General features: G+C 45.8%; 1 protein-coding gene across 1 annotated transcript in view; it reads left to right on the forward strand.

The window, feature by feature from the left end:
- Window positions 1–23170, forward strand: part of FLT1 (fms related receptor tyrosine kinase 1) — a 105906-nt gene that overhangs the window by 80049 nt on the left and 2687 nt on the right. The window contains exons 18-30 of the mRNA XM_086616237.1: window positions 991–1129; window positions 7637–7741; window positions 10916–11029; window positions 11788–11876; window positions 13712–13871; window positions 14291–14388; window positions 14921–15043; window positions 16163–16274; window positions 17385–17484; window positions 18859–18964; window positions 19057–19187; window positions 19593–19677; window positions 20471–20562. Coding sequence (XP_086472363.1) covers window positions 991–1129; window positions 7637–7741; window positions 10916–11029; window positions 11788–11876; window positions 13712–13871; window positions 14291–14388; window positions 14921–15043; window positions 16163–16274; window positions 17385–17484; window positions 18859–18964; window positions 19057–19187; window positions 19593–19677; window positions 20471–20562 — 1454 coding nt within the window. The remainder of the gene's footprint in view (window positions 1–990; window positions 1130–7636; window positions 7742–10915; window positions 11030–11787; window positions 11877–13711; window positions 13872–14290; window positions 14389–14920; window positions 15044–16162; window positions 16275–17384; window positions 17485–18858; window positions 18965–19056; window positions 19188–19592; window positions 19678–20470; window positions 20563–23170) is intronic.

Here is a 23170-nt window from a genome sequence, read left to right on the forward strand (position 1 = left end):
CACGCTGTAGAGGAAGAAAGATGAAAGTCACAGGGGGCAGTTAAAGCAACAACAAAAGAATGTGTAGATGTGTCTGTGTCTTTGGGTATGTGCCGATGTGCTAGGAAAAACAACACGAAGAGGCTTAATTCAACAGATTTTCCATAAATTCCAACTAGTAGCCAGGAAATGAGAGCAAACACTAGACTTTTTCTATAGAAATATAAGCAATTCCATGTCAAGAAAAGTCCAGTGGTTTAGAGTAGCAATCTAGGTGCTCTTTGAAGGAAAATACGTTTCAAAATGGAAAAGGCTGGTCTGCAGAAAACTTCAAGATTAAATTCAACTTTCCTTACATTTCTCATGTTAAGTGGATAATCCATTTGTTCAGTAGAAACTGAACTATTGTGAAATTAATTTGAAATCATGTATTTGAGTCTAGGTGTTTATGAATTCTTCCAAACTCAAGTAACTTGAGTAAATTTGTCAGAAATGATACCAAAGAAATAAAAAATTCTGAAAATTTGTAAACAGTTTCTGAAATGTATAATGTCTAGTCTCCTGACAACTAGTCTTGCACAACTTCTAACCACATCTGACCCATCTTTGCCGGGTATATGGAAAAAATAAACACTGGCAGTTGAACTCGATCTGTTGCATATGGCCACTTCTTTGCACAATAATGAAGGAAAGTTATTTTTATCAGCAATGGTTAGTCATTTGCTGAAAATATTTATCTCAGCTGTGCGGAGGGCCTCTATTATTACACCGTATGTTAATAGAGATCTACATGGATTTCATTGTAGAAACTGATGTGTCACATACGAGGAAAGCTAGAGGACAGAGTTTCTTTTACATAAAATGTCTTGCAATATTAAAAAAAAGCCAAAGGGAGCTTAACTAAACCATGCCCCGTGGACAGAATTAACTTGAAACCCTCCATCTGAACAGGAAGATGCTGACAGATACCATTATCTTCTCTTACATTTTGCCATATTTTTTGTTTTCTAGCCTTATTCCTCCGAAATGAAGACCAACCATTACCTGTCAATCATAATGGATCCTGACGAAGTCCCCTTAGATGAGCAATGTGAACGTCTGCCTTATGATGCCAGCAAGTGGGAGATTGCAAGGGAAAGGCTTAAACTAGGTAATACTGGCACGCTTCATGTTGAGTTTGCAGTGATTGAATAAGATGTACCTGTACAGGTAAAGAGGAACTGGGTGTGTTTTAGACTCACAGCACAACATGCTGCCAGGTTTGGTGTGAGCTATTCCATACCACATGCCCTGGTCCATGACTGACTTACAATTTTAAGGACTGACTGACTGTGTCAATCTGATTTTCCATATGTATATTTTGACTCCAGGTAAGAAAACTACAATAGAGACAAGAATGCTGCGCTCTATTTTTTGCAGACTGATTTACTTAATACATGACATAAGAACAGGGCAACCAAGGGCTTCCAAATCAGACCGCTGACCTGGATGCTTCTCTCTCTAGAGTCAGGAACCTGACCTTTAGCATTTACTGTAATTTTCTTCCCTTGTAGCCTGGTTATGTGCTCATCTGGCAAAAAAAACTATGCAGAAATGGGTCCTCATATTCCACCTTGTACCCCTCCCTGTTTCTCCCCTTCCTCCTCACTCCAGTGCACTCTCCCTGTTTCCCCTTTGTCTTGCAGATTTATAAGCATTCTTGTCGGTGCACCTTAAAGTGCAAGAATGTGACACAAGAGTCAGTGGATAAATAAATAAATATCCAAGGAAACTTTGAACCTGCAGCGAGCTCACCTACAGACGCCCCAGTGAAAGGCACAGGTCTGGGAGCATTCTTTACTTGCTTAGCCTAGTGTGGGACTGACACAGAGGACAGAAGAGTAGGGACCAGATTTCGAAGTTGAGGAATCCCTCCAGAAATCACAGAGATTTTTAGCAAGAGAATCAACCTTAGAATATCAGCGATAAGCTCAGCCTGTTGCTATAGTGCTGTTTGTTCTTTCAGGCATGCAGTAGATTTGTCCTACAGCAAGGTCTAGAAAATCTTTGCATTTTAGCTAGGAGCTGTAACAGATTCCTTCTGTTTTTCTGGGGATCAGGGACAGAGGGTGACTAAAACATGCATACAATTAGGATCACACTTAATGCGCCTGCTGGAAGTCACAAGGTGACCAGATGTGGGTAAGCACAGCTGAAATATATTGCTAGCAATTTATAATTGTCATACACAATTCTGGGAATGCTGAAATATAACGTTGTGCTGGACCGTCTTCAATCTTCAAATAGTTTTCTTACCATGATGGACCAAGAGCCTGATGTGAAGATGATGCGACCGCTGGTTTATGTGAAGATTTATTTGTGTGTAAATCCCACAGAAAGAATCAAGCAGAAATGGAATGTAAACACCAAGGAAAAACCCACGTCTTGCAGGGTTGGTGTTTGGAGTCTGGAGGTGAGGAATGATGACCAGAGAATGAGTTAAAAAGTGGAAGGACTGGTGTAAACAAATAAAGAATGCTGACAATGAATGAGAACCAGATTCAGAGAAGTTGGGTATGTGCAGTATGCTAGATTAGCTCAGTGCAAGTCCTGCTTACATGGCAGTTGGCTCAGTCTTTGAGTAACCTTGGCAGTCTCTGAGGATTAGTGTCTCACAAACACAAAATGTGCTTCTATGGTTTTTTAAAAATATTTTTGCTTAGAAGTGCAACCTCTTCCAGCATCAGATATGTCTGTTTTTCTCTTTCCACCTACTTATCCTCCAGGATACATATTTATTGTAACTTTTGCAAATAAGTCTCTCAGCCCACATCTCCTCTGCTCTGTGTTCCTCCAACATGCGTACACAGAGCCCACGGCTGTGATGCAATACTTATATAACAGGACTGCCCCTTCATCTGTAAGAGCCACAGATGCTACAGGAAATTTCACACAGGCACCACTGAGGTCAGGCTAATTAGTATTCAGTCTAGATTAGTCTGACTGAGAGCAAAATGTCATCTTTTCATTAGGCAGAAAAACACCAGTGCTATAAATCACCATCAGCGTGGTCGGCGATAACGTCGCCGTCCAGCATAAGTGTTGAGCTATCGCACGCTTCTCACCTTACTGCTGTGCTTGGCCTTCCTAATCTATGAGAGGTCACACACTGCTGATGCTGTGGTGTGACACCCTGAGGGAGCATTGCCACATGGCTCCAGTGCTATGATGTCAAACACACCGGTGGTAGATGGCTTCCTGAGCCCCGATCCCTCCTGTGCCCTGCGAGCCCACAGCGCTGGCACCCAGCTGAGCGCTTTCCGTTCTCCTTCCTGTGCGGAGCTGTTGTATGTAACATGATGGAAAATATGACAGCCACACGTGGGGAAAACCCAGATGACTCAAACTGTGGCAAAGGACTGGAGAAATGAACACACCTTTGGGCCTCTGCCTTCCCCCAGACACGGGCAGTGGTGTCTGCAAGTGCTTTTTACTGACACCCCAGTCCAGCACCTCATGTGCTTGAAGGGCCCTGCTAAAATGGGACTGAAATGGAAACCCCCTGATTCAAAACGCCCTGGCTGAGGGGTATGTTCACTTTAATGGGTTCTGAATTGCCCCAGGAAACCAAAGTCAAGTGCACTAAATTTAAGCAGAGCATTTTGCTTCCTTGGTCTGGATATAAATGCTGCAACATTTCATACGTGAACATTACCCCAAACATAGCCAGCGTAGCTGCTTGAGGACTGTGACAAGTTGACTGCTCAGATGGTTGGGCATCTTAGTATTCCTCTGTTTCATTGCTCCATGTAATAGTTTTGTAATTACTTTGTGTGTCTACATAAGGGGCTTTTGCAAGAGCAACCTGTTAGAGTAATAGACACAATCTATGTACTAAACTGTGGAGTTCCACCTACACGCTGAAAAGTTAAGGCAGCCCTATTCTGCGCTAACATTTAGCACAGTGCAAACAATAGCGGAGCAACAAAGACTAATACATCGAGTGTTATTACAGTTTCCCATTAAATCACAATCGTTGTTTAGAGAAGGAAGTGTTGTTTCCAGTGCTCATTCTCCTTTATGAAAGGTTAGCAGCTTTGTGTAGCTTTATGAGCTACCTGGTGTGTTTTCCAAGTGGTGACTAAGTAGGTTATCTCGATGTAGGAAGTGAGTTAACAGTGATGGAAACAGATTAAACCTACGGATTAAACAAAGGTACGATGGGTTTTACAGGATGTCAAACTGCAACTTCATCTTGTAGAAACCATGAACAGTCAATACAATAAGGACTAAGAACATCAATTCACCAGGAAAACTAGGACCTTAGTCTCAATATTCCTTCCCTTATACATATGCTATATGCGGTAACTGAAAAGGAAGGTGACTGTAGATTTTCAAAGTTATACACTGATTCATCTGTATTTGTGTGTCAAACTCTAAGCTTTTCACATACCAAGGCTTGATGTTTTTCAGTCATGTAGATTAAGTTAAGATCCTCATGATTTTTATTTACTGTAAAAATGCAACACTTTTGAACATCTAGGGGAGAAGTAAATTTTGCGGGTATTTTTGGCACAGCATATTCCACTTCATGTTTCCATTGCTTTGATCCAGGTTGGATGTTAGGAAGTATTTCTTTTCTGAAAGGGTTGTCAGCCACTGGAATAGGCTGCCCAGGGAGGTGGTTGAGTCCCCATCCCTGGATGTGTTTAAGAATAGGGTGGATGATCTACTTGAGGATATGGTTTAATGGGGATTAGGGATGGTTGGACTCGATGATCTCTAAGGTCTTTTCCAACCTAGAAATCTATGAAATCTATGAAATCTATGAAATCTATGATAACATATGCTGTTTGCTTTTACTGACAGACATACTGAGAATTACAGTTTAGAGACGTGATACACATATAAAAGGTAGTATCTATTTAATTTAATTGAGAACTGACAGCAGCTTTGAGTGTCTGAGATTCATCTCTCACTTAGCTTTAGACATCAACAAGGTAGATGTTGATGTATGTATGTTTATATATCCAAAGCATTTGATACAGTCCCACACGACATCCTTATCTCTAAACTGGAAAGACGTGGTTTTGATCGATGGACCACTTGGTGGATAAGGAATTGGCTGGATGGTCACTCTCAAAGAGTTGTGGTCAACGGTTCAATGTCCAAGTGGGAGGCCAGTGACGAGTGGTGTTCCTCAGGGGTCGGTACTGGGACCGGTGCTATTTAACATCTTTGTCAGAGACATGGACAGCAGGATTGAGTGCACCCTCAGCAAGTTTGCAGATGACACCAAGTTGTGTGGTGTTGTGGACACGCTGGAGGGAAGGGATGCCATCCAGAGGGACCTTGACAGGCTGGAGAGATGGGCCTGTGAGAACCTCATGAAGTTCAACAAGGCCAAGTGCAAGGTCCTGCACGTGGGTCGGGGCAATCCCAAGCACAAGTACAGGCTGGGTGGAGAATGGATTGAGAGCAGCCCTGAGGAAAAGGACTTGGGAGTGCTGGTGGATAAGAAGCTCAACATGAGCCAGCAATGTGCACTGGCAGCCCAGAAAGCCAACCGTATCCTGGGCTGCATCAAAAGAAGTGTGGCCAGTAGGTTGAGGGAAGTGATTCTGCCCCTCTATTCAGCTCTCGTGAGACCCCACCTGGAATACTGTGTTCAGCTCTGGAGTCCCCAACATAAGAAGGACATGGAGCTACTGGAACGAGTCCAGAGAAAGGCCACGAAGATGATCCGAGGGCTGGAGCACCTCTCCTATGAAGACAGGCTGAGAGAGTTGGGGCTGTTCAGCCTGGAGAAGAGAAGGCTCTGGGGTGATCTTATAGCAGCTTTCCAGTACCTAAAGGGGGCCTACAGGAAAGCTGGAGAGGGACATTTTACAAGGGTGTGTAGTGATAGGACAAGGGGCAATGGATTTAAACTGAAAGAGGGCAGATTTAGGTTAGATATAAGAAAGAAATTCTTTACATTGAGGGTGGTGAGGTACTGGAACAGGTTGCCCAGAGAAGTTGTAGATGCCCCATCGCTGGAGGTGTTCAAGGCCAGGTTGGATGAGGCTTTGGGCAACCTGGTGTAGTGGAGGATTTCCCTGCCCATGGCAGGGGGGTTGGAACTAGATGATCTTTGAGGTCCCTAACCATTCTATGATTCTATGATTCTATGATTCTAAGTGACAGCTAGTCAAACAGATGCCCATCATAGAAAAAGGAAATTGCCGTATGGAGATGGCTATGTCACCTGTGCATATTAGAGAAATAAATACATGACACATGTTGAGTAACCTGGTCTAGTGGAAGGTGTCCCTGTCCATGGCAGGAGAGTTGGAACTAGATGATCATTAAAGTCTCTTCCAACCCAAACTGTTCTGTGATTCTAAGAGTCTATCCTTTGCTTTTGTATGAAAAGCTGGCCTTTATTTTCTGCTCTTGACCTCTACACTGCAAAGCCTACTGTTACAATCTTGCTAGCCACTTAGGTGTCTGGGTTCTGCTGAAGGTGAAGCACAAATACAATCTGAAAGTAGTTACTTGGAAATAAAATTTATTGCTAGCTGATACCCTAGCAAGATCTCTCTGATCAAAACCCCACCAGCCACTTGAGAAGGGTAGAGGCAGCCAGGCCTGTCCATGTGAGTGCGGTGTCAAAGAAGGAGTCAATACTCCCTGCTTCAAACAGTAATAAATCATGAAGGGGAATGTGAAGTTCATAAGATGGGCATAAAATGTCATGAACTCTAGAAAAGGTGTAACTCCAAGTACCCTTGGAGTCCTACCTGGTTCCGAATATGAAGGAAGAGGACATTCATCTTCTACTGCTGGAGAATTTTATTGATGCCCACTGATTTCTCTCAAGGACCTCTGGGTGCTTCTCCTGGGTTCTGCTCAGAGGCAGTATGATGATGGCATCACAACACAAATGTCTGCCCTTGGACATCTGGAAGTGCTATAGCCACCATGAGCAAAACCGTCATTTGCCACTCCAAGTCCTCTCTCACTGAATCCCCCCAATATCATTTTGTAAATGTAAAGGTCTCATTTGCACAAATTTGCAGCTTCTCACCACTCCATGATCTCAGCCTACAAGGACTTGCGAGGGAAAAGCATCAGGGGGTGGTGTGTGTGGCCCAGGGGCTGCGATGCAAAGTTGCCGCCACCTCCCTAGAATGAAGGTAATTTTAAGGCACTTTGTTTGAGAAGGAAGAATTTCATTTGTAAAAATTGCCCAAGCCCGTGACAAGCTGCATCTCAATGTCTGTGTGAATTTAGGTGGAGGCTCTGCGTTGTTGAGGACATAAGTAGCAGCGTCACAGCCTGCCGCCTGGTGCAGTGTGCTCAGGGAAAAGAGGAGCAAATCTTTCTCTGGCAGAGAAAAATTGGGTCAGGAGCCAGCGTACCTCTGCTGAATGGCTGCATTTGTTTAACATTGGTTTCAATCATATCACTTATTCCCTCTGATGACTCTGTCTTCTAGTTTGCCTGCTTACTTTTCAGAATAAAAAAAAAACCAAACACATACCCAAACACAAAACATCCCGAACACCTATATGTTGGAAATACACACGTGGGACTCATTGTAAAGCACATTTGTCGATTCATTATGCATGAAGCCATTTGCTGACAAGATTTCTTTTTTACCCGAACGTACCTCTCCAATTTATTTTCTTTACAGGAAAGTCTCTTGGACACGGAGCTTTTGGAAAGGTGGTACAAGCATCTGCTTTTGGAATTAAGAAATCACCAACGTGCAGAATAGTTGCTGTGAAAATGCTGAAAGGTATCTTGCTGCAAAGCTGGTCTGGAAAAAATGATGCCTTATATTGTGTCCCACTTTTAATATGATTCTGTTGAAAACAAGAGTGTGTGATGTTATCCCCTCCACCAATAACTCTCTGAAGCCTCCAAAATGTGTACACCAAGTTTCAGGTCCACCACAAGGGAAATGACAGAACTATGAAATAAAAATCACATTTACGGTAAAAAGAATGATGAATTGTCACATGACATAGGAGAAAGTTTCAGATGCAGTGAGAACCTGATAGCCTAATTTATTTATTTTTTAAATCTGGTTCCACTAATTCAAATGCCAGAAAGAATGAAACAGTCACTTTTGTAGGATCAGAAGAGGCAATTAGATTTCCTGTGTACTCCACGTTGTGCCATTATGCTAGACTGACCCTGTACTGAACACTGTAAATGAAATTTAGCTGAAGCATAGGGTGTCCACCTTGGGATGAAGACACTTGGATGGAAGTGTTCGTATTTTCCTTGGTCGTTAGTTCCAATGATTAATCATCTCATTGCGAAAAACAGGTGCCTTATGTCTAATTTGCATCTGTCTGACTTTCGCTTCTCGTTCTAACCTTCTCCATGGGGTAATATAATGATTTCTCTTTGTGAAGGCCCTTTTATTAAGCTAAACAGGTTAAGCTGTTTAAATCTTGGAGCTGTTGTACAGGTGCATCCTCACTGAACCGTCTGCAGCCTGATTGCACGGTGCTCAGGATGCTGACGCTGGGGTTGGGTAAGGGATTTGCCAGCGCTCTTCACACACCAGCGCTCCTCCCAAAGTGAAATCATCCCCCGGCTATTCACCACCACTTTTCTCATTGGAGCAGAAATGACAAAGACTCTCAGCAATTTGAAGAGAACACTTGGGAAGTTAGCAGGCAGGGTGATATTCAGTCATAGTCTGCAGCAGCTGGGGCTGAATTCCCTAGCCCAGACTCCCGGTGGCATCCCTTCCTATGTACTTAGCTTCACCTTGTTTATATATCTAAGGATCATATCAGGTTTGGGGTCTTTATTTTGCATTGCCCTGGGAGCTTGTGCTGCATTGCTTATCTGTCTTAATCCTTGAATCCTTTTCAGCATCATTTTCTGCTGGGACACATCGTCTGTTCCACCAGTAAGGATTGGATCCCTGATGTTCTCAGTTGGCTCTGTTCAGGCATCGTTTGAATACATCCCTCTTACCCAGTGGCTCCTTACCTTCACAGCTGCTTACTTGCTTATCAGTTATCAGGACATCTGTACATGTTACTTCCAGCCCTTGGAGGGGCATGTACAATAGTCTCAGACCTATAGCCTGTCCCTGCAACACTCAACCTGAAACAGTTTGATCTGAAGACTGTTTATTGCCAGCAATGACCTGGTAGCTGTACTCCATGTAGGGTGTTCCCTCTTGATATTGTCCTCAAGAGGCTTGTTTTGCAATATAATGTCATATGCTTTAGCAGGGCTGGTACATGCTACTGCGATATCCAGGATAATCCCCAAGGAGGGACTTTGCAGCTGAGAGGGTTATGAACCTTTCTCCTCTCTCTTGTTGCAGTAGCACAGAAACATTCTGTTGGCCAAGACCAAATGAACAACTACCCTGCAGCAAGTACGTCTTGAAAATGGGAGGAAACTAAAGCTTTGGTCCCTGTCCAGACCTTCTGCAGCAGTGGGCCAATAGCCATCTGTGTCACTGGTTTCAGTGGAAGGCCTGTCACCTGGGTCACCACCTGACCCCTGGTTAACTGAGCTGGTTTGCCAACATGCAGACATATGTACTGACAGAGTGGTCCGCTAGATTCAGCATTTCTTTATGTACATCAGCAGGCTTCTTGTGCCAGTCAGCACCATCAAGGCAGCAGGGGCTGCTCCTGGAATAGATGGGAGCAGATGGCAGCTATAAGAAGTCTTCATGGTGGGATTCATGTGTGCATGTGCCGGGTAGATGCTTGTATCATCTGAGTTAGTCACTCAAATTCCCTTTATTGTCAGCAGTGAGAAACAACAGTTCATCCCATCCTAAGGCAGATCCCTGCATATGGTGAGCTGAGCACTCGTTTAGCATTGTTGACGATGAAGAGAGCCTGTGACAGCTAGGTTCTCTGCAGGCATCTTCACAATGGGCATCTAAAGTTAGGGGAGATCTGGCCCATTCCTTGCATCCTCACTAGATTATCCAGGAACTTTGCAGACATTCACGGGTTTTGTCCTTGCAGAATTCCCATGAGGTGGAGGGAAAGTGTCACCACCTATACAGATGAATAGTGAGTCACTGGGCAGATGGACAAGTTTTGTGTGGTGCCACCAAGAAAATCTATTTCCATTCAGATGTTGAAACCAAGCCTGTTAAGACCTAGCTCTAGGTTCTTTCCACTGGGCTGTTCTTGCTCTTGGTGTCACTAAACTGAAAAAGTCCTTTTTGAATCTACACAAAGAAATGTGTTTTTTCTTGTTTTCTTACTAAAACAAAATTCTGCAGAAAAAATTTTCTCAGAGGGAATGAAAAGTTTCACTCAACACTAAATAGAATTGTTTGGGTTTAGTTGTGGGATTTCTTATATCATTTCTATTACTATTGATATTATGATGCAGTCACCTAACTTTAACCATTTAAAATTTACTTCCCTGGTCTGCCTTAATAATCCAGACTTCCTCTATAATGAACAGAACCAGTCAAGCATCACCAAAGGGTGGTTCATCTCTTCCCTATACAGATGGCTAGAGCTGATGGCTGCATCAGCCTCTGGAAATGCTTTGCTCTTGCCACTGGCTCCTTGAGATGTTGATTAGTTCAGGCTAGTACATAACCCTTACACAGCTGAAGTCAGGTCAACTGAAACCTACTTGAGATAGAGTTAATTATAGCCTTGAAATCCCTTTTTATTTTTTCTTTCATTTTTTTTGGCTGAAACAACAAAACTATTCATGTGAAAAAAATTTCTCTCAGTTCTAAATATAAAAGAGTCTGCTGGGAGGAAGTTGAGTGCCTAACATTTTTATGGGTTTTACTGCAAGTAAGAGGATGCTGAGCAGGGAGGAATAGAAAAAGAACATCAACACATGAAGTACATCCAGTAATGGAGGTTATTTCAATGGAAAGTGACAAGAAATGGTAAAGCTCAGCAGGACCATTTTTTTGCCCTTTCACGTTGACTTTACTTTGCATTTACAGAAGGAGCCACAGCAAGCGAGTACAAAGCGCTGATGACTGAGCTGAAAATCCTGATTCACATTGGTCATCATCTCAATATTGTGAATTTGTTGGGAGCTTGCACGAAAAATGGAGGTAAAAAAATCTCCACTGCACTGAAAACGGGTTTGGATCACCTCCCAGTAACAGTCAGTTGGCCACGTTGTTTTTCATCCAGAGGTCAAGTTATTGAAATATTTGAGCTTGCCCTGTGGTCAGTGAAAAAAAGAGGAAGATAAAAAGAGATTTTTAGTCATTTAATGAAGTGATTAAACATTTTCTCTATTTAAACTTTCTTTTAGTATTAACATAAGAAATGTGAATTTAGGACCATGCCACTTGTTGTCCTTTATCTCACTTACTTCACTGCTCAAGCTCAGGTTAAACATGATCTGGAAGGGCTGGGAAAAAGAGATGTTGGCTGTTGGCCCTGAACAGCGAACCAGAAGGCAACCATTGTAAATCCTTCACGATATTCCACTAAGAAAATCAAAGGGCCAGTATGAGTGATTGTTTGGTTTAGATATGTCACCTATTTTAGTTCAACAAGTGTGTGTGGGCTGTGGGACTCCAGTCTGAACACAGACTGCCCAAAGAGGAAATGGAGGGTCCCTCAGGACCCAGGTTCATGATCCAGCTTTCAAAAATGAGGCCCTTCCCTAATTTCCAGCAACAGTGTTGTTTTGCTAATATGTCCCATGTCCTTCAAGCAGCTTTCTACTTCATTAGGACATACAGTTAGTAATTCTGGACTCAAATTATAGCTATGGGCATGAAAAACTATTCTTCTTCTGAGTACCAATGACCCTTTGTGTTGCTTTATGTGGCTCAAAATGCACTTTCCTTTTGCCCAGGGCCTCTGATGGTGATTGTTGAATACTGCAAATATGGAAATTTATCAAACTACCTGAAGAGCAAGAGGAATTTTTTCTGCCCCAACAAGGTGAGGAGGTAGATGCCTCTGGTAGGGTTCATCTTACCTAACGTTAGTGTCAGTAATATAGATATTGGTCTCCCAGCTACTCTCCTTAGACTCTCTTCTACCAAAGCAGAGAAACAGCTTTTGGGTGCAATTCACCTGACCTATTTTAATATTTGGCGTGGGATATGCTGCGCCAAGAAAGGGCTCATTTCTCTCCCCTGGCTGTGCAAGGAGACTGCCATGAGTGATTCCGATGGAGCCATCGACAGCGAGAGGAAGTGAATCCTATCCAAAGAGTCCCCATGTGCTCTCACCCTGCTGCTGACCAACCCATTCCTACTGAGCTTGGGGTCACTGCAGAGACTGGTGTCAGCGAAGCTGAAGGAAGTGGTTTTGCCCACTGATTTCAGTACTACTGGGAACACAACTGGGATAATGCCATTTAAAGCTCACATTCCAAGACATCCTAATGTTCAGAGATTTGCAAGTAATCTTCCTATTGTGTGAGGAGAAGGGCTATCAAGAGGAAAAGAGATTAGAGACTTGTCCTCATATCCCACAGCCCTCTGAATCAAATCCACAGTGTGTTTCTTATTACAAACCTGAACCCAAATGTGCCAACTATATCCCTGCTTGTGCACTTTCAGCAAAATCCCCCAAAGGATTAAGGGCTCTGAAGTGGGATTTAGGAGCCTGGACCCAGAAGAGCAGTCCTTAAAACCCCTGCTCATCTGTGCCAAAAGCTCAGCAGCATCTCAGGGTTTTTTCAGGAGGTTTTTGCAGGAGGCCATGCTCAGCAAGACTTCCCTCTCCAGAGAGCTTTGGCTGAGTCTCTGTTCCCAAGGGTGTTCATGTTGGACTCTGCATAAAACACAGCAGCCGTGTCCTCCAATGTGCAGTTGGTGGCATTGGAGGCTCAGCAGGGAACATGGCCATGCAGGGTCCACCCTGGGGGAAGTCACCCACATTCCCTCCTGGTGAGGAGCCTGCCCAGACTCAGTTCTCGTGCACCCCTGGGAAGGGCACCCGGGTGGAAGGGATGGAGGAAGCCTGGCTCTGCATCAGCATGCACAGGGGGGAGTGATGATTGCAGGACAAGAGGAAAGGGGAGAGGGGGCAAGAGCATGGCCAAGCAGCTAGGCTGCTCTCCAGGTAGCTGTGGGAAAGCGTTTTCCAAGTAGTGTTGCATGTGTCTCATTAAACTGTCATTGACATTAAAACATTGGATAAAGATGTTGGGGTAGAGAGGCAGTCGCTTCCAATAGCAGCTCTATTTCAAACACAAACTGTCCTTGCTCCCTGTTGGAAGGGCTCACAGCCCTGCACCAAGCACTCACTGTGCAGGGACATAGAAGCAGGTGCCTTAAACAGCCCGAGACAAAAAGCTGACACTTTATTTTGAGAGGGCTGGGGCACCTGCACTGTGGGCACATCCTTCTCAACTCATCCCACCAGGCTCCTTCTCTGGCTACCAGAGAGAAACAGGGTCTTTCAGATGTCTCGTTTCAGGCCAAGATGAGCCACAGCCCAGCATATGTGTCCATCCATGGACCCTGGAAATCTTAATCTCATCAGCAGTAGACCACCAGCCAGGGTGCCTCAAAATCATGTGCTGGTGCTCTCAGGCCATCATGTTTCTGCTCTCTGGGGATGGCAACCTTGGTGGAGCGCAGCCCTGCCACCAGCCCCCGCCTGCCACGGGGGCAGTGGACACCCACGCCAGTGGGAGACGTGACCGCACATGCCATGGACCAGCATTTTCTGCCTTTGGAAAGGCGACAGAAGTCTAACTTGGTTCCTCTCCCACACCCTGCATCGCTCTGATGTAACACCTCTTCTCCTCTGTTTGTTTGAAGGACTCCTCTCTGCAAGGAGAGCCATTGAAAGAGAAAAAGGATATTGAGCTGGTGGAAGGCAAAAAACAAAGGCTGGCCAGTGTCACCAGCAGCGAGAGCTTCGCGAGCTCCGGGTTCCAGGAAGATAAAAGTCTGAGCGATGTGGAGGAGGACGAGGAGGGTAGGTATTAATTCCTTCCTGTCCCTACACGGTCTGTGATATTTTTACAACATACTGTGCATCCCTGAAATTTTTTTCCTCATTTATCACCCTAATAAACATCCGTGGGAGACGCTCACAGGGTCATGTCCAGAGGGTAGAAGATTTAAAAAAAGATTATTTCCAGGGTTACTAAATCTGACAGGAAAATGTGTGATTGTTTCTTCTGACCGCTCCTTATCTTTGGGGAAAATACAGCAGTGTCCAAAGCGTGGGGTATAAAGCAAGCATTATTTTTGTTTCCAGTGACAGCGAGTTGACCTTCAAATACTACTCTGTGAAATCTGAATTTATGGGAGTAAAAGGGTCAGTAAGAGGCAGGGGGGAATAACTGCCTTGTGAGCGATCTTTGTAACAAACAGCATTTTCCACCTTTGCAGATGCTGATGAGCTGTACAAGTTGCCCCTCACAATGGAGGACCTGATCTCTTACAGCTTTCAGGTGGCCAGAGGCATGGAGTTCCTCTCCTCCAGAAAGGTGAGTTTTGCACTGGGGATTTTTCCCTGCAGAAGGATGGGATTCAGAGGCGAAATCACGTCTGCGTTTTAGTGACACCTTCCTTGGGACAGGTCCCAAAGGAAGAGCCTTTTTCCTCTTGGCGTTATAAATATAACTGTGTTTATCCAAGTCTCCATAGTCCATAAACACAGGATCATGGCTGAAGGCGGTGGGTCAAGCTCATTCATTCAGCGAAGATCTTTTGGGTGCGGTGAGGTTTTTTTTCTTCATTTCAACATGTACTAGGTAGGGAGCTCCAAATGAATCAGCGCTTTCCCTACAAATGTCAAGGATCTTAAAAATTTATCGCTTTCTGGACTTCAGAATTATTTTTTTCTTAAAGAACTGCCACTGTTTACAATAACTTCATGTAAACTATAGTCCACTTCCCTAAAATAATATTAAATTGATCTCTCAAATAATAATTTAAAAAAGGATATGGGAGACAGTCAGGAAATTTGTGGGCAGGATTAAGGAAATGCAGTTTGATTGTGAAACTGTTTTATTATAGTGCATTCATCGTGACCTGGCAGCCAGAAACATTCTTTTATCTGAGAACAATGTCGTGAAGATCTGTGATTTTGGCCTCGCAAGAGATATTTATAAGAACCCTGATTATGTGAGAAAAGGAGATGTAAGTCAAGATGCTGTTTATTTACTCAAATGTTTATAACATACCACTTCAAACTGTCCACCAAGATGTTCTGTAGACGTTCACATTTCCTGAACTTAAAAGAAGGAGCTTGGGAGCTATCATGGTTTTTATGTGAAGATGAGCTATCCAGATGCATTGTGTATCTGGAAAGCATTTCTGTCCTCAAGTATAAGGCTTGGACACACTAACTGTTTCGCAGCTTTGCCCTGTTAATACTTTAGATGTTTTTCAGACATTTGTTTCTTGGCTGGCGCTGCAGCGTAACCCACTTACTCAGTAAACTTCCTTCAAGGAAGCCAATCCCTCCGAAACAAGGCGCATGTCCCCCAGTGCACCCACACCAGGGCCAAGCACTGCTGGACTCGCCGCCTCCAACACCTACTCTTCTTATTTCGCCTCTCCTGTAAATAGCAGGCAGGTAGCTCCCTGGCAGGCTTGCCATGAGCGCTGGGTCAGCAAACCATGCCTGCGCCCACTGATGCCATGGGAATTTGATGTGGGTGTTGGGGTCACACAGAGAGTGTCCTTCTGGAGGGCTCACCCACCTGCCAGCTATCCCCTCCTCCGTAAATAGCTTTCAAGACTTGCAGAACTATGTTTTAGCTTTGAAGTGTTGTTTGCCTAACTTGGGGACTGCTCAGAGGACACTCACCGGCTGCGATTAGGTGGCTTCAGGGGTTGCTGACACTCTCCTGCAATACAGGCTCTGAAAATTTCCCCAAGAACATCTCTGACACCATCACAGAATGATTTGCGCTTGGACATAAGGTTTTCTCCCGTCTCATAGGATGCTGGCAAGAGATCCCTGTTCTTGCTTATCCCCACATCCCCGTAAAGAAAAGGCTTGGTCACTCTGGTCACAGGTTTCCAGCCTCTGGTGTTTTGTGCCACAGGTATTTTAAAAACAGCCTTTCACTCTGACAATTTGTTAAGAAAGTGTCTGAATGAGCGTGGGTTTATCTTGACTGCCTGTAAGGAAATCCCACAGGTTCCTGTTTCAATGGTAATTATTTACATAACAATATATACTTGATCAATCTACGATTAAATTCTTTCAGGCTTTGAAAATAATAGTCAGGTTTGTCCCTTTTACTCCAGGCTCGACTTCCTCTCAAGTGGATGGCTCCAGAATCCATATTTGATAAAATCTACAATACAAAAAGTGACGTGTGGTCCTACGGGGTCTTGCTGTGGGAGATATTTTCCTTGGGTATGTTAACTCTGCACATCGGGAGCTGGACTCTGTAGCGGGGGCTTCAGCCTGGGGAAAAACACCCATTACCTCCAACGAGCTTTCACCAGGTCATTAATAAGGAAAGACTTAAATCAGGGGGTCACCACAGCCGGGGAGGGACTCAGCATCCCCCCTTCAACCACGCCGCTGGCCATGGCATGCAAACAAGCATCCACACAGATGCCGCAGAATGAACTAGAGCATGCAATCCGAAATTAAAACCCAGCAAAGCTTCCCCCCCCGCCTTTCTTTCACGTGGTAAAGGCAGGATACGAGATGTACGCTGAGCAGGAGCAACAATGACTGTCAGAACAGAAGAATCTTAATTGGGTTCAACATCGAGGCTGACAAAGGAGGCGAACAGCAGAGGAAACAATACTATACAATTCTCAGGACAATCAATCATTTATTAGTTTAAATACGTGTTGTTGGTCAGCCTGCCAACTCTTGTAATTTTATGGTCAGCCTCATAATACCTGCTATTTTTTTCTTAAAGCCCCAGCTCCTTGAACCTGGCGACTGTCTGACTCTCAGAGAGGTGGTTTGTTTTCTTCTTTCGTTTTCCCTTTTCCTGATATTTTCTTATCTACACAAAAAAGGCCAACAGCACGATCAGGCTGCATCGTAAAACCACAGAAACCGACAAATAATGCAAACATACTGCGATCTGATTTAAAACCATTAAATTATTTTCAAGGTGGCTTTGAACATTTGAGGTTTGTTAATACTCTGCTTACTGGAATTTGGAGTGGTCCAAAGCATAGAGAGATCAGACTTGGCTCTTCTTGAGGGATTTTTCTCAAGTCAAATTTGTGTGTATTTTTTGCGTGCAGGCCAGGCAAGCACCACCAATAGCACCAGGTTTCATTCTGCTCACCTCCAAGGATGGGGGCTTGGAGCACTGTCAGCAGCAGTTCCCTGCCCATGTGAGCTGGCAGGAGCCAGAACACTCCCAAGCTCCCAGCTGATGCTGATCCCAGATGCTGCACACCCCGAATGTTCAGTGGGGATGTGTAGAGCCAAGGCTAGGTCATAGGTGCCCAGCTCAGGAGATGTGTGACCCTATTCTCCCAATGTTGTCCCCAGGTGCTTCTCCTTACCCTGGGGTCCAAATAGACGAGGATTTCTGCAGCAGACTAAAGGAAGGCACAAGAATGCGAGCCCCAGAGCAAGCGACCGAGGAGATGTAAGATGTCTTTTTTCTACTTGCGTTGAGTATCGCTGCCCTCCTGGGCTGCCATGCACATGATGTACCAGTCTCTGCAAAAAGTACCCTGTGGCAACATAAGGAAAAACAACCTGATGCTGCCTTGTATCTTCTTGCTGTCATCAGCATCTTTTTGCATTCCCACTCCACCTTGGCCCCCTAACCCTCCTGTGGGGTAGGAGAGGGTGAGGACGGACATGGACCCAAGCCCAGGGCACCACCAAGGTTGGGCTCCGAAGGGACTGGGATGAGCAGCCCAGAGGAGGAAGGTCATTCATTCCTCTCCAGGTTTAGTATTAACCGGCATGCACACAGATAAGTGCTGGAGGAATGTGACATTATTAACATCGTCTTGACTTAGGAAGTGAGAGCAGAGGCTTCCTCACAAACACTCAGTGACAAGGGTCCACCCTTTCCCGGAGACGGTGTCTGATGGCAGAGGAAGGTGACGGGGACCTGCAGCCTCCCAACCCATGTCATCTGCGGTGTTTGTCTGAGCCCTTCCAGCGTGACATTGGCTGCCCTCCCCGGTCCCCTGCCTTCAGGTGCAGCCTCCAGCCGCCGTTCCATGGCCAACACCATTTTGGAGGCCTGGGGGGATCCAAGCAAGACCCTGAGTTTGCAGCCCTGGGAGCGGGACGGAGTGCCCTACGTGGGGAGGCACCTGCAGCATGCCAAACACACACCCCATGTCACAAATCATTCAGGAGCATGAACATACCCAGGGCATTTTACCTCTGGAGGCAAAATGAAGTACGTGTAGGTGTCTTTGGTACCTTTCTGAGTGCTACGTCATGAGTCTAAATAGCAACATTTACAAAAAATAGTTCTGGAAGAAGAAAAAGGATGCGAGCCAGCCATGCCTATCTGAGAGTATTACCCATTGGCTAATTTTATTATCCTAGTGACAGCAGATAAGAGTGCTTTTTTTTTTCTCTCTTCCACATATTTTATCGCAGGAAGGAAAGCTCAACTCAACCAGCATGAGGAAGTGACACATTCATATAAGTCATCTTAGGATGCCTTAACTTAAACATCGCCAGTGAATAGATGTTTAACACAAAAGTTTGATGCTTAATTAGGAATAAGAAAATAAAGTATGACTAGTTGACTGAATTATTCTTTTCATGTGGTCTTCCTGGTGCCTTGAGGGAAGAAAGCTTTTTTCTTTTTTTTGTGGGAAGTTTACTCTTTTGCTTTTACTAAGAGGCCTCGGTGTTGGAGAGCATCTTTGTAAAATGAGGAGGGCTTGGGAGTTAATTCGGTTGTTGACAAGCTGTCAGAGACTGCGCTGCCTTGGATCAAACTGAGCTGTAACCCCACCATGTGCTTATTTTGCTATTGTCCTCACAGTTACCAAATCATGCTGGACTGCTGGAGAAGCAATCCCAACGACAGACCAAGGTTCTCCGAGCTGGTGAAAAAGCTGGGCGACCTGCTGCAAGCAAATGTCCAGCAGGTATTAATGTCATGACAGGTGCTGTTACCGAGGCAAGGGTGATCAGCTGCATGGTCCCAGGAATAACACTTTGATTTCTTGTTTGCATGTAGGAAGGCAAAGACTACATACCCCTCAATACTATATTTACAACAGAAAGTGGGTTTCCTCCTGCATCTGATCCTTTGTGCAATGAAAATTTTTCTGTTACAAGCTCAAATTGTGGAAGCACTGAAAACGTCAGGTGAGATAAGCAAGAGGAAGACTGAGTTGGTTGGGCATTGCAGCTTGTTGCATAGCTTGGCTTGGACCCAGGTGGGAGAAAACACCCAGAGACTCCCCATGTAGCTTTAAGTGTCCCACCAGCCACCACCGCCAGGATCTCGTTGGGCTGGGAGAGTCCACTGGGATGTCCCTGCCTGGGGGAACCATCAGGTCGCTGGGCTCGGGCACAGTGAGGGGGGCAGTTGTGTGCGCCCCAGGGCTGGGGAGCCAGGTTTGAGTGGAGTCCGGTTCACAAGTGTCTTTTGTGTAAACTACCTGGATGACAGTTAGGCAACAGCTTAAAGAAACAGAGAAATACCCAGCGCCTCCTGCTTACGCCCTTCACGCTGTCACAAAAAATTGTCCTGCTTTTCTTGTTGAACAGATACATTAACACTTTCAAAATAAAACCAGCACGGAGCATAAAGACATTTGAAGAGCTTCCCATCAAGAAAACGCTTGTATTTAATGTAAGTGACTCTTGGGCTAAATGGTACGCCATTTATTTCTTTTTATTTGTGTGACAGATTTATACGGAGAGAATCAAGATGGGGGTTTACTGCTTTGTCAGCTCTACTGATGCGAGGTGCAAGATGAGCTGTGCTTGCAGCATGGTATTATTCCACTGTCCTACAAATTGAGGTCAGCAGATCCTTGCTGACCATGCCATGAGTGGCAAGCACTCCTTCCCTGATAAGAAATGGCCAGTGCCGGTAGGCTTGCAAAGTACCGCTGCCAGAGTCCCACGTGAGTTCCATTGGTGTGAGAGAGCCACTTAAAATCCCTTGGATTTGTGTTTTCCTGTTACCAGGTGGACAAGCTGGGGAAATGCCTTCTAACAGGACACACATACTGTCCTGGTGGAGGTGGGCATGGGGGAGAGGTTGGGGGAAGCTTTCGGTGACCCAGTTGTACACGTTAAGCAGTAGGAGGTAGGGAAGGGCATGGCGGTGCTCACAGGGTTGAACTAGCAGCTGGCCAGAACCTCACCTTGCGTGTAGATGCTTTTCTTTTAGCACTCTGTATGTACACTAACAGCATGTGTTTGCTGCACCTCAAAGCAAGGACAGTTTGGAAAGGCACCACTAAATACCTGGGCACTGCAGCACCTCCAGCAGCACTGAGCCGCTGTCTCCTAGAGTTCTTCAAATATAAAGGACCAAATGGGTGCTGAAAATCAGACCAAAGAGGAATTGAGTCCATTGTAAAATAACTTTCTACAGTTAACACCTAACGTGATTGCATCTTTCTCTGTTCTTCAAGGATTATCAAGCAGACAGTGGGATGGTGCTGGCTCCAGAAGAACTGAAACGCTTCACGTGGACAGGCAGCAAGCAGAAACGGACACTCTTTGGGTCTGTATTTTATGTTCCCTTCTTCTTTGTATTTTAGAGGGTGAAGGAGGATTCAAGGTCCTTGTGCTAAATCATGCCTAATGAAAGTACCTGAGGTGTCCCCAGCCCCTGCAGACATTTGCTGAAGTGTGTCCTGCTTGGTTGAGTCAGTGGTCAATCATCTCCCACACCTAACCCTCCATATGCCTTCGAGGAAACAAATAACCCTTAACTCCTTCGATGAACACCGCCAATATGATTTATTAACACTGTATTGATCAGCCTGATCCTCAACACCAGGCTGGACAAGTGAGAGACAGAAAGCACTAAACCGAGGTAGAAGACAATAACTGTAAGAAACGAGCCCTTGGCAAGGGGGAGGAGGAACGTGTGGCTCTGAAGGATTTGCAGTTGTTTCTGCTAATCCCCAAGGGCACCTCGGCTGGGACAAGGCTCCTCGTGCTTGTTTTTGCTCTTCTTTTCCATGACTCAGCTAAGCACGGTCCATTTAACACCCATGGGCTCAGGATGCTAAAGTGGCAACTTTACAATAGATGGATGTGAGGGCCTCACTCCTCTTCCTGTCTTTAAGCACTTTAATATATTGGCCACCTTCCTCCACCTAATTCCTGACAGCTGCCCAAGCAGGGAACTAAGGCTGCTCTAAGAAACGCATTGCGCTGACATGAACCCTCTGTCAATGGGAGATGTTTATTTTCTCAATGCCAGTGGTGTCTCGGTTCCCAGCCGCTGTGAAGCTGGCAGTGTCTGTGGCTGGTGTCGGCTTGCTGCTCTCAGCCAGCCCGGGGACGGCCCAAACCCAACCCATCGTTCATCTTACGCTGGCAGGAGGTCAAGGCCATCCCGCCATCCCGCCTGTGCTGAACGCGTCAGTGGCTGGCAGCTGGGCAGGCTGGGAGGTGTAGTATTGTCTCAGTGAACAACCGGAGCTGGCTGAAACGTGCGGTGAAGGCAGAGAGGTCTTGCTTCAAGAAAAATTCCAGTGACTAAGAGGGCGTTGGTTGAACGCACAGAAATACGTGTACGAGAGCGTGCACACTCGCATGGCCAAAACACCCGGCGTGCAGGGTAAGCGTCCTGCTGCCACTGCTCATGCGTGGCAAAGCCGGGGTGATGCAAACCACTCCAAACAAGTGCTGGAAAACCCTTTCTCCTGCCTTGACCTTTCAGAAAATAGGCTTGTAAGTGATTTTATGGTACTTGAGGTGGTTTTACATACTCACTTTTGAGGAGCTGGGTATTACAGAGCTTGGACATGTGCAGATATTACAGGGCTCCAAAGGATGCAATGTTTCCTAGAAGTGGTTTAACCCATTTTTTATCTGGGTAAACACGACATTTCTGAAGGCTGCTGGCAGCCGCAGAGACAACATGGTGACCTACCCAAATGAAATGTACAAAAAGCCTTTTTCTTTGCGTGGCACGGAATACACAGAGCATGCCCCAAGCATCCCTCTGGCACTGCATTTTCAGCTGCATAATGAAAAGGAATGCTTGGATGGGGAAAAAAAAATCAAACTCAACAGTGGCTGCTGGAACGTAAATCCTCAGGGAAACAGAGCAGTTGGCTGAGAACAAGCAAGGTCATCTGGCCTGCGAGCTAAACAAGCAGTACTGTAGCAATATGCCAAAAAGCATTCATGTATGCGAATGCACAGTCTGCGTGCATTCCTAAAAGTGGTAGCTTCTTAGCTAAGCATCCTTTACTTAGGCAAAATTGGAGCAGTAAATAAATATCCCTGAATGCAGTAGTAGAAAGGTGGAGCCTGGAGGGGGGTTTGACACACGTAAGCTGATCTAACCAGATGCATGGTACCACTTCTTGCCTTGCATCTCAAGGCTCCTGCTCCGCGGTCCTGCCCCCTCTCTTGTGCTGATGTTTCTGCCTTGCAGAGAGCTGGTTCAGATCACTGGATTGTCCGAAGAACGACCCCAGCAGAGGTTCTGAGTGAGCAGCAGCAGCCCCCCATCAGGGCAGCTGGTGCCAGGGCCAGCCTGAGGAAGGGGTCACCCTGCTCTTGGCAGTGGCTCACAGTTAGGTCACCTTCATGGTAACACCCGCCCGCTCCCAGAGCATGTACTGTCACGCTGCAACCCCCAGCGTTGCAGTTTAGGACACGGGTTCAGACAAACACCCTGGCACCAGCGGGCACCTGCGAAGCCCCGGTGGAGGGTGCTGCGGGGCCATGCCCTCGCTGCCCCCCGCTCGCCAGCAGCCGGGGGCAGCCCAGCCCACCTTTCCCTGTGCTCCTGCCTTTCCCTGCTGCCCAGAGCACAACCATCAGGCTTGACGCGGTTTTCGTCTCAGTTCGAAGCCTCTGAAATGCCAGGTGATCTCGGAGCAGCAGTGGGCTGCGTGCGCGCCCTGCCGTGGGCCATTAGAGGATCCAGGGGCCAGGTCTGCCACGACAGTGCTGAAGGACTGCATAGGGTGGAGGGAGACAGACCTGGTGCATCCTACCTGCCCCTAGAAGTGCACCCAGGGTTTGTTTCAGAGGAAACTAGTCAGTTGACTCCAGTAGAGAGCCAGTGCATGCACTGGTGCTTACTCAGTCTGTCCAGTCCCCTCGGGCTGCCACTGCTGCGAAAGGAAAGGCATCAACATGCA

Source organism: Tauraco erythrolophus, chromosome 1 (genome assembly GCF_009769465.1).
Source record: "Tauraco erythrolophus isolate bTauEry1 chromosome 1, bTauEry1.pri, whole genome shotgun sequence".
Taxonomy (NCBI): Eukaryota; Metazoa; Chordata; class Aves; order Musophagiformes; family Musophagidae; genus Tauraco; species Tauraco erythrolophus.